Below are 11748 nucleotides of genomic sequence, written 5' to 3'. Positions count from 1 at the left end.
TCCCAATATAGGATATCCTGCATCCCAACATGGGATATCTGCATATGTTGAACCCCAACATGGGATATCTTGATATGTTGCAGCCCAATGTAGGATATCTGCATATGTTGAACCCCAACATGGGATATCTGTATATCTTGCATCCCAATGTAGGATATCCTGCATCCCAACATGGGATATCTGGATATGTTGCATCCCAACATGGGATATCTAGATATGTTGCAGCCCAACATAGGATATATGTATATGTTGCATCCCAACATGAGATACCTGCATATGTTGCACCCCTACATGGGATATATATCTGGATATCTGCATTCCAACATGGGATATCTGGATATGTCGCATCCCATCATAGGATTTCTGCACATGTTGTCCCAACACAGGATATCTGCATCCCATCATAGGATTTCTGCATATATTGTCCCAACATAGGATATCTGCATTCAAACATGGGATATCTAGATATGTTGCATCCCAACATGGGATATCTGCATATGGTGCATCCCAACATGAGATATCTGCATATGTTGCACCCCTACATGGGATATCTGGATATCCTGTATACCAACATGGGATATCTGGATATGTCGCATCTCAACATAGGATTTCTGCATACATGTATGTTATCCCAGCATAGGATATCTGCATCTCAACATGGGATATCTGGATATGTTGCATCCCATCATAGGATTTCTGCATTCCAACATGGGATATTTGGATATGTTGCATCTTTGAGCGTAATCAGAGCCACGTGATTTGTTTATTAGGCCTTGGGACATATCATACTGTATCCGCACTGTTGGGAATGAATGAGCCTACGTGAAAATTTGTGCTGGTTTGACATGCAAACCGGAGCAATATTCGATTCTTCCCATTAGATGTACAACCATTGCAGATTGTAAGAATTGATGTCAGTTTCGGCGCATCCAACATTTCTTGCGAGAGTTCACAATTTTGACGATGTTATATATTTTTTTTCTCGAATATGTAAAAAAAGTTTATTTGTTTTTTTAAATAAAAAACTAGGTGGGGTTGGTTAACCGGAACGAAACGATTTTTTAGGCCTAACAGGAAGCATATCACATTCAGGTGGTAAACTCTGAATGGTATTTTTTTCTTCGAAATTGTTTATAAAATATTAATAAGCGGTCTCTGTTATGTCCCAGTTAGATCCAATTGAAACAAACCTCTCATGTGAATTCTTAGCTTTTTACGCCCAGTTCCTGAAAAAAGTCGAAACATTCCATACAATATATTCGGTCTTATAAATAGATGCCATATACTTTTCAAGATTATATTTTGTTATATATTTCGGTCTCCAACTGTTTTCATAATCAACTCCGTTAAACATAATTGATCACGAGTAACACACGTGATAGTAATCTTACTTTGCATATCCTCTAATAAAACAGATTTTAGAGTAATGACGACAGCGTCCACCTAGACTAAAGTAACAGAACAATTTGTAAACATAGTCATAATACCCTTTGTTTGGGTAAGAGTGTTTCACTGCTATACTGTCGCTGTTTCCCACAATGCTTCACGCCAGTGTACATCAGACCTCTTCTAAACCAGATTATATATCCCATAATACAACATATGCTATTTATTTTGGAGGATAAAATTTAACTCTATATTAATATAAATACGGGTATACGTTTATGGCGATTGAAAATTGATATTTTAGTTTGTAAATATTGATCCAGAATAGCGATGAATATTAAAGTCCCTTTTTTTAATTAAATGCCTTTGTAAAACAGTTTCTGATGTCAACATTCAGCATACCATATTGATTTATGGAATACTTTTTTTCTGCTTTTAGAGTCAGATACACGTTGCCATTGTTTACTATGCAAATTGTACAAGTACATTAACACTGTTTTTAGTTCCAATAAAACAGTTTGGAGAGAAAAACAGGGATCTGCGAAACTAGTCTAAGACTGAAGCCATGTTTGTGTTAATTTATACACACTTTAAAAAGGATTTCTGGCACCCCTCAAACAAAAATAAATAAAAATATAAGGAATAAAATAACGTTTTCAAATAATATTTCAGTAAATTGAATTGGGAATGGGTGGCTACAGTAATGATAAAAACAATGTTTACTTACAGGTGTAACACAGTTAACAGACACCGTACCTAGCCACAATAAAGAAGCTTTATGGGACCAGGTAAGTTTCATACTTCGATGTAATATCGTGGTTTATTGATAACAAAGAAGTGACTTGTCATGTGATGAATTAGATGAGGATGGGTCGGGAAGGGTAGAGGGTATGTCTTTTTACAATAATGCCTACATGACTGTTAATGACTACTCCGTTAAACACAATTTATCACGAGTAACACACGTGATAGTAATCTTACTTTGCATATCCTCTAATAAAACAGATTTTAGAGTAATGACGACAGCGTCCACCTAGACTAAAGTAACAGAACAATTTGTAAACATGGTCATAATACCCTTTGTTTGGGTAAGAGTGTTTCACTGCTATACAGTCGCTGTTTCCCACAATGCTTCATGCCAGTGTACACCAGACCTCTTCTAAACCAGATTTGCCCATTTTTATAACTTTGTTATAGAGAAGTCGCACAATGTAGAATTGCAAAATACAATGAATGACTTTTTTGGTTCTAAGAAATTAGCCCTTGAATCGAAACGGACTCGCAATACAAACAATAACGCGAAACAATGCAACAATTTCATCTCGATTTTGCTTATATATTTTTTTTATTTCCCGTATTATATTCATAGGAATTTGATTGGTCCATGGGCTCCAAAATGAATCCGCTGGAAACGGTCGATTTTGCCGTATACAATCATGGAAAACTACGAAGTAATGTGTAAGTGGACTATCATTTTCCTAATCTCACAGATAATACCGATGTCAGCTAACCTAAAACAGAGCACTGTCATAACCGACAAAAAGACTTCTTTGGCTACATTTTGTCGTCTGGTTCGTCAAACAAAATTCAAGTACAATCATTGTTGTGGTTTAATTCTTGCAAGGGTGCGTTTCCCGCCAGATTGTTCAAGCAAAGAATAATTTATGTAATCATAGAGGACGGTTGAAAGCACTTTCTTTATTTGTCACACTCATTTATTGCGTTCGTATCAAGTGTAAAAGTGTACTCTTTCAAATGCTTTAATTATAAACCTAGTATGTGGCCTTTCTAATGTAGTCAATTTACAAACAGTGTTTTTCCTAACGAACAACAGACTGATTAGAGTGAATGATGGCCGTCACAAATGTGATTATATTTAGCTCTCAATGTTATGAGATCCAGACAATGTATGTTTAAACTCCAGTCATTGACTATACACTTGCTTAGCACTACTAACATTGTTAACAGAATATCTACATTAGAAGACACAAATCAATTGAAACTATCACTTGATGTGGATGCTATAAACAAGTGTGACAGATCCTGCAAATGGTTTACTTGAGTGTTATGACTTGTACTGGGGTTAATTATTAGGTGTAAGCTCGGGCTACGAATTACAGTGCAGACATGCAGCTTCATAATTGAGAATGTAATTGGATTGCATGTGAAATCAGTATTTGTACATACACTGCCCTGAGTCTGCAACCCATGGCGATATATACCAAGTTGTAGCCATACGTTTTAAGGTAAATGGCTTGGAGAAAGTAGGGTGGGGTTGGGGGGAGGAGGGGGGTGCTGCTAGAGGAAGTTGGCCGGGAGTGCGTCACCCGCCATGTGGGGTTAATATTTAATGCTCGGTAAAGACGCCATCTAACTATTCAATGCAACTTCGTGATTAAGGAAAGGGTACAGCCGCCTTTAAAACGCATACAAATGGTGTGTAGAAGTGTTTGTGTGTGTGGTGGGTGGGTGTGGGGGGGGGACAAAGCAATCCGGGCAATAACATCGATGTAACAGAAGAAAGTGAAATTGAGATGGTTTATTGTTTCAGAGTCGCGGGGGAGATACATATCATGGCACAAGACTTGGCCGAACACGGCGAATTATTCATCGATGAACCTCTGCTGGACAAACACACACATGCAGAATTGGAGGTAGGTTATTTCAAACAGGCACATGCAGAATTGGAGATAAAATGTAACAAACAAAACATTAATTTCTACCCCTCATCTTGATTTTGTGATTTTTTTTGGTGACAATCTTGTGTATATTTTTAATTTTGGAGACGTAAAGACTGCTGGCAATAAGGACACACGCAGTGATTTAAACCAACCATCGTAGTAATAGGCAAACACCAGCAAAAATATAAAAAAAACTAGCCATAACAAATATGAAATGCTACAGTTGTTTAGTTTTCAAATCATGAAGTCAGAAAATCATTTGCTCTAAATGTTGATTATGTTGACACTCATTTTATTGAATAATTATCACATCTACCATGTATTTTGTGTTATAGCAAACTTATACCATGCACGAGCCAAGTTAAACAATAAATATGGAATATATATATATACTCTGGTCGTTGTATGTCACGACAACACGTGTCTACGTCAATTGTTCTGCTGTGTTCGAGTCAAGACGTTCAAAATTGCCACTTTCTCCGATTTAACTTTGATATCACTGGCTCTGGTATAATGATGTTGTTCTCCAATCTTTTTCTTGATTCAGCCAGAAAATACTCGTGACCTAAGGGTTGACGGTCACTACGAGTCACAAGACGAATACACTGAACGAAGAAAAGTATTGGGAAATAACATCTAATTTTTCGTATCAATGATCATTAATCATTAAACTGGATTGTTTTCTATTTTTATTTGTTCTTGTCCATTTAAAAACAATTACGTTCCTAGTCGATGATCTCACTTTACCTTGTATACTCTGCACCTGATGGTAAAGTTGGAAATATGTGGATGAGAGAAAGATTCAAGCCAATAATTGAAGAGGAGGAAGATTGGTGGGATGATGGTATTTCTAGAAGATCAAGCATGAGTTCAGTTGGATTTGGAGCGTAAGTATGTCTATGTCACCCATGTTGTAAACCTACATCTTCTTCATCAAATTACCAAAGATATATTTATTACAAATTGATTGATCACTTAGTTATAAAACGATGGACCTGTTATTTAGTAATAAAATGCTATCTGTAGTAAGTAGTGTAGTGGCGAGTTAAAGACAACCTTCCACCCACAATAGATTCACTGATTTGTTTTTACAAATACCAATAATTAGACATTGTACTGTAAATCAGGGACTGAAATTATACATTAGCAGTGCAGAAACAGGTTGAAATCGTGATCTTTATTGAGGAATAGTGTAAGCTATTTTTGGGGTATATGGATCCCAGAATCAATTTGCATGAGTTATTGTGTATGTAGCTACAAATTAAGGAATACGTCTACCAAAGCAACAGGTGACACAACACTGTTCTCGGTGTACAATATTACGATTTTTGTTATTGTACCTAACAAATATTTTTTTCTAAAAGAAGAAAACAGTTCCAATTGTAGCTGATGCAGCTTTAAGTACTATTTGAACTGGAATATAAGTGTGTCTATGTCAAATATGAATTCAGTTAGATTTGGATGGTAATATAACCTCTGGAAGAAATGTCAATTTTTGATGTAAATCAGTGAAACAATGGTGAAATTCTTCAGAGGGAAAAACCAAATCGTTGTTGATTGGGTGATGTATTTAGTGTGACTGTCACGAGATAGGCTTTAAATGCCATGGCTACAAGTATATCTGCACTACATAGATTCATTATCTAGATAATATATACATAGAAAACTACTATAACCAGGTAAAGCATTTAGACGAGCATTTTACTGCAGTCTTTTTAGATTAGTGCATAAACAGATTCTACAGTTGGAATTGGTGTTTGTTTAGAGGTGAATGAATCTTGTCAAGTTTCATATTCCTCTGAGCTTCCATCAAAAAATGGCAAAATAGCACGATAATTTACTCTCTTTTTTTATTTCACCAACAGCGGATTTCGAAGGATGCGTAAAATGGCTAAGAAGGCAAAGCCTAAAGAGAACATTGAGGAAGGTAAGGCTTGCTTCGTAGTGCAGTATTATTGAAGTGATCGGATTCAGTTGAAAATATTAATATCAAAGTGTCGTGAATAAGCCATTGCAAACAAGTAATTGAGAATACAGCACCCTGCTTAAATTGAGGGTATCACCACCTCTTAGTACCTTTTCTTAAGACCTTTGTCGCATGGTAATATGTAGAAAAGTAAATTAGGGATGTTTTTTGTATTATTCAGACATCTAGGAAAGCAGCACTGGTGCTATATGATGACTGTGTAACCTTTACCATGTATACCCCATGGTACTCAGACAGGAAGTAGAACACCAGTATAGCAAATTTTGGAAAGGCAAATTGTTTCGCTGCAAAGAAGACTGTTATTTACTTTGAAATACACTACATTTTCCATGCATCAGAGGTTGTAGTAATATATTTAAAAAGTCACACGATAGTCAGGCTAGAATTAATGGTGTCTTTTGAAAAGTGGCTGCTTTCTTCAGCATAGTGTACTGAAATTCAATATGGCGTCGGTCACAATGCGCATGCGTAGGTATCATGACACTTCTTTTATTAGCCAGGAAAATACAATACTCATTTACGTACATGGATGAAGAGTGTAACAACGCATATTGATAGCGTATTTAATGCAATTCATTGTACAATAATTGTGGCACTGAACTTTCTCTTTCGCTCGTCTTGTACACAAGACGATGATGATGATGAAGATGATGATCACCTTTTAATGTCTGCACTTTATGGGAAGCAACCACAATTGGAGGATGCTACTATGATACCACACCATTGGCAGGTCAGTTCAATCATACTAGATCGCACGAAAATATCCTCACAGATATAGGGCAACCTTTTTGTCAAATTAGTCCAACAGTGTTGGCGCTCTTACTTCCGGTATAGAGTGCCACCAACGTTGGAGTGTGTGTTGTCAAGATTGAAAAAAGTAGTCTCGGCTACCCAGATTCTCTGGTTCTTGCTTATGGCTACCTACGTCATGCACATTACAGTTAGAAATAAACACCAATCAGTCACGTGACATGGTTTGGCGACCATCATATGGCTTGCTTCATTGCTATAGCAACCATGATATCACTCATAAAAATAAAAACAACGCCAACGTCTTTTTTAAAAAAAAATAGAAGTGTTGATGGATAATAAAGTGAATGACAATTCTGAAAAAAAAACATTTATTTGCCTGTTCATGTTGCCATGTAATGTTTGTGAACACAGAGTCCAATTATTAATATAATCTAAACAATCATGTCCCTTGTACTTTTAATAAACTTGTGACCAGATCAGGGTTTCTCCAGGAAATAGATGGCCCTTTCCCGATGACAGTCATCACTTCAGCACGGTAGCAATGGCTTCCGAGAACACGTTAGATAAGATTGTCTCCTGAGGAGATTCTGGAGCAACTCGAAAGTAATACCTATGGCAGAACTCTTCAAGTATCTGACCCCCCCCCCCCCCCCTCGAAGTAAATAGCGCCATCATTTAACAGCGGTAACGGTCATATCATTGTTTTGTTGATCCCAATTATTTAAATTTACTTTTCTCCTAGGTGAATGTAACCGTACTTGAAGCACGTCAATTAGCAGGGGTGAATATTTCCCCCGCTATTATGGTGGCTGTTGGGGATGAAGCCAAATACACTGCTACCAAACATTCAACAAACCAACCATACTATAATGAAGTAAGGAGGGAGAGAGAGTCAGAGAGTCAGAGAGTCAGAGAGGGGGGGAGAGAGAGAGAGAGAGAGAGAGAGAGAGAGAGAGAGAGAGAGAGAGAGAGAGAGAGAGAGAGAGAGAGAGAGAGAGAGAGGGAGGGAGGGAGGGAGGGAGGGAGGGAGAGAGAGAGGGGAGAGAAAAGAGACAAACAGATAGATAGACAGACAGTCAGACAGACAGACAGACAGACAGACATACAGACAGACAGACAGACAGACAGACAGACAGACAGACAGACAGTGAGTTAGAGAGGATCGAGATAGAATTTGATTATGGTTATTTTTTCTGATTTTTCTTCTAGATGTTTGTTTATGACTTTCATTGTTCTCAAGCCACCTTATTCGACAAGGTGATAAAGATCCAGGTAATTTCGTTATTTCAAGTCATTAACTGTGACCACGCACAGTTATATCTGATACCGTTTGATTAACCTGTCGCATAATATACTATACCATAAATATAGACAAACAATCCACAGAAGCTCACTTTACAGTATGCATAATTGTCCTCTGAGGCTATGTTACCAATCACTTAAGCCAAGTGAGGGCATGAATGGAAATCTTGACATGATCATATATCGTATACGTAGTAGTAAATACGTTCACTTCCGATGTTCTGTGTTGGTTCTGGCCTTTACGTAGAAATGACCAATTTCCGTGCAAATCATTTAAAAAACAAATGTGCATGCTTACTACTTGTATTTTTGAAATAATAACAAATGTTTGGGGTTCAATATCGATAATCGTTTATTTTCCTATTGTACTCGCCTGCCATTATGGACTCTAAATTGGTTTAATTTTAATGTCATTTTGACCTCTATTTAAAAAATGCGCATTTGACTCCTGATTTTTGTTGTTCATTTAAAACTGAGAATGGGTTGGAAATTCCGTAAACAGAGTATCGGGAACTACTCTTAAGGGTTTCATTTATGATTTTTTCCCCATCATTTTCAATAGGCAGTCGAGTCTCATAGTCTTCTCCTTTCTGGAAATGTCATAGGTCAATTCAAGTTTGACATTGGCACGTTGCATTTAGCTACAGGTGAGTTTCCATTTCCAAACTCCTGTGCATCGATATCATATCGCTTCCATCAGTGGGTCATCTTTGATTTCATCATTTCTGATTGGCTGTCCGCGACGACTTGTAAACAAGATGGCAACATGCATACATGGCTGACTACATAGTGTATTCATACGTGGCACTCTTTTCAAGAAAACATGGGTGCTAACGTAGCACTAACTTTTTTATCACAGATAGTGGGTGAACCATAAACATCCAATCCAATATGGCCGCTACTGACTGCAACGTTGGAAGTGGTCTCCTGATAACGACTTTTTGATTGGCATGCACCCCCACAGATCGACATATACACAAAGGAAGTACCAACCCGACTCATCATCACCATCATCACACACACACACACGTACTCGCACTTACACTATTCCGAAACATCAGATGAATGATCACGCACATGATAACTTCTTCCAGGCATGCTAACATCAATATAACGTACATATCAGACCACCAAACAGGTGGTCTGAGGTGAGAATAAACAGTCTAAAAGCAGCAATGTTGGTGTCTTATCTCCGTTTATTTATTCTTTTATTGACTGTTTCAGACCACATGTACTATCACAAGTGGGCAGTCCTTATAGATCCTAAGGATATCAATGGTGGAATTAAGGGTTATGTCAAAATGAATATATCGTACATCGGGAAAGGGGAAATTGTAAAATCTGGTGCGACTGCTGATGACGACGAAGACAATACCGACAAAGAAGAGTAAGTGACGAACACTTAGTAAGGGATTTCTTGATTTACACAGGTTAAAAGGAATTCCTTTAATTTTTTTTGTATTTTCGTTGATCCTATAGGGTTAGATGGGACTCATATTCATTAGCTTTCTAACTGAAGACTATTTATGCTACCCAGACAATTGCAAATATTTGACAGGTTCCTGGGGAGATTCTGTGAAGACTTTCGAATCGGGCCTAAAGTGTTGTCATACCACTTTTGACAAAGTGACCCTTTCTCATACCAAAGCCAAAAATATGGAATATCTGGACATGACCATTACTTTATTTTTTTACATAAGTTGTGTTATGGTTTTCCAAGCCCGCTTAACATCGAAGGCAACTATGGTTAAACCTTCTACTAATGGTCATGAAGGAGAATATGGTCTTAACCACCCAAAAGAAAATTAGCTGTAGTCCGAATTTTCGGGCAGACTCTGTTGAAGATTTCGGCAAGCCGCCTTCCAAACAGTATGAAATCAAATTAGTCAAGCTAAAAAATCAACTTATTTGTCTCCCCTTTCTCTTTTTATCTTGTCAAGGAACTTACTTCTTCCAGAGGGCATCAAAGTCGAGAGACCGATGGCAGATTTCATAGTGAAAGTATTCAAAGCTGAAGGCCTACCAATTATGAATTCAATGATGCTAGCAAACGTAAAGAAAGTTTTTACTGGAAGCATCAAGGACCTGGTAGACCCGTTTGTTATGGTTCATTTCGGTGGCCAGAAGGTTGGTTTGAATCTTAGAATGTAATCACATGCAACCTTTATTTATTTTTTTGAATGTCTTAAAAGATTATTGTAGATTATTTGCAAAAGAAATATGCAAGTGCTGCCGATGATAACACAAATTTCCATTGTGGTCCTCGAGTATAGCTAGGCGTGAACAAAGTGAGAATTATCAATTTAGTAAACAATACTAGGGGAGCAAGAGGCTATGATCAGTTTGTGTTTGAGTTTTCATTTCTAATCATGTGATCTTTCAGAAAATAAGAATAAATTATGACAGAGCTAAGCTTGTAGAGTGAAAAAAAGAGAATCGGTAGAGTTTAAACAAGTGCACTCTGTGGTAAAATAGTTTATCACTACATATTACAGCAAGACCAATTTATGTATTAAAGCTATTAATGTACATTTTCAAACAGTGGACATTCAATAATATTCTTGAAAATGGAAAATAATAGAACAGTAGGAACATATATCGCCTACAAAACGACCAATCACCAAAAACGTGGAAACGTCATTTTAGTTTAATCTCATATTTCATTTGCAAAAACAACAAACTCCAGGTATACATGGCTCTGATTAATAATATAATAATTACCTTCTTCGTCAGGAAAAACATGATATTTCCTTTGCATTGACAGGAACTACCTATGGTGTCCGTCACCTGTGTTGTGTGGACTGCCTGATTGTTGTCTGAGTTAAATGAATAACAATAAAAAACTACTACATGGACGCATATATTACATTTACACTATATTAATAAACGAATGAAAAGTAGAGATGGCAATACATACAATAAATGCATTTAGCAGCTATTACATTTTATTAATGAGTTGAATTGATCTTCGCATGAAACTATACTTAAACCTGTTTGTACGTGCATGTGGTACTCTGACGCGACGACCACATGGGTGATATTCATATTCTGTATATTATGGTGTGTTGAATGTTGTATAATGTTTGAAGTATGTGACTGAAGGCATTATAGAACATGGAATACCATGCAACATAAATTGTCAAGAATTTAGTCAAACATTCGTCTAAAATTAATAAACTTAGTTTATTTTCACCCCATTTGTATCTCTCTAGGGCAGAACATCTGTGAAGAAAAAGAAATATAATCCATTTTGGAACGAGCAGATTGTCTTCACAGAAAATTTCCCTCCACTGTCTCGGCGTATGAAGATAGAGTTGAGAGACAGAGATGGAGTCATCGACGAATTGATTGGTACAGATTTCATTGATTTGACTCAAATAGCAGATGATGGCAATAAAGGTAAGTGTAGATATGTGCAGGTCACATTTTGCAAAAACCCAGGCAAAGTGCGATGCAAACTTTTACACAACAAACTATACAGATCAAAATAGTGCACATACATGTATCTCTAACAATAGTACTGTTACATATCTAAACCAGTGAATAACGAGAGAATAGCTGTCCGAAACCCATAAAATGTATATTATATTTACCAGTATTTTAGTAACTCTGTTCCAAAACAATCAGTAAAAACAGTTG

At 36.9% G+C, this 11748-nt stretch overlaps 1 protein-coding gene across 1 annotated transcript in view; it reads left to right on the top strand.

The window, feature by feature from the left end:
• Positions 1 to 452: 452 nt before the first annotated feature.
• The window catches only part of LOC144445849 (otoferlin-like), a 43587-nt gene continuing 32291 nt past the window's right edge, over positions 453 to 11748 (top strand). Inside the window, exons 1-13 of the mRNA XM_078135492.1 lie at positions 453 to 621; positions 2116 to 2174; positions 2756 to 2844; positions 3938 to 4040; positions 4797 to 4954; positions 5933 to 5994; positions 6684 to 6784; positions 7550 to 7681; positions 8017 to 8079; positions 8672 to 8756; positions 9334 to 9496; positions 10050 to 10236; positions 11322 to 11508. Of these exons, the coding sequence (XP_077991618.1) occupies positions 453 to 621; positions 2116 to 2174; positions 2756 to 2844; positions 3938 to 4040; positions 4797 to 4954; positions 5933 to 5994; positions 6684 to 6784; positions 7550 to 7681; positions 8017 to 8079; positions 8672 to 8756; positions 9334 to 9496; positions 10050 to 10236; positions 11322 to 11508 (1558 nt within the window). The remainder of the gene's footprint in view (positions 622 to 2115; positions 2175 to 2755; positions 2845 to 3937; positions 4041 to 4796; positions 4955 to 5932; positions 5995 to 6683; positions 6785 to 7549; positions 7682 to 8016; positions 8080 to 8671; positions 8757 to 9333; positions 9497 to 10049; positions 10237 to 11321; positions 11509 to 11748) is intronic.

The sequence above is a fragment of the Glandiceps talaboti genome, chromosome 14 (genome assembly GCF_964340395.1).
Source record: "Glandiceps talaboti chromosome 14, keGlaTala1.1, whole genome shotgun sequence".
Taxonomy (NCBI): domain Eukaryota; kingdom Metazoa; phylum Hemichordata; class Enteropneusta; family Spengelidae; genus Glandiceps; species Glandiceps talaboti.
Note: the sequence above shows the minus strand (reverse complement) of the source record. Positions and strands in the feature narration are given on the sequence as shown.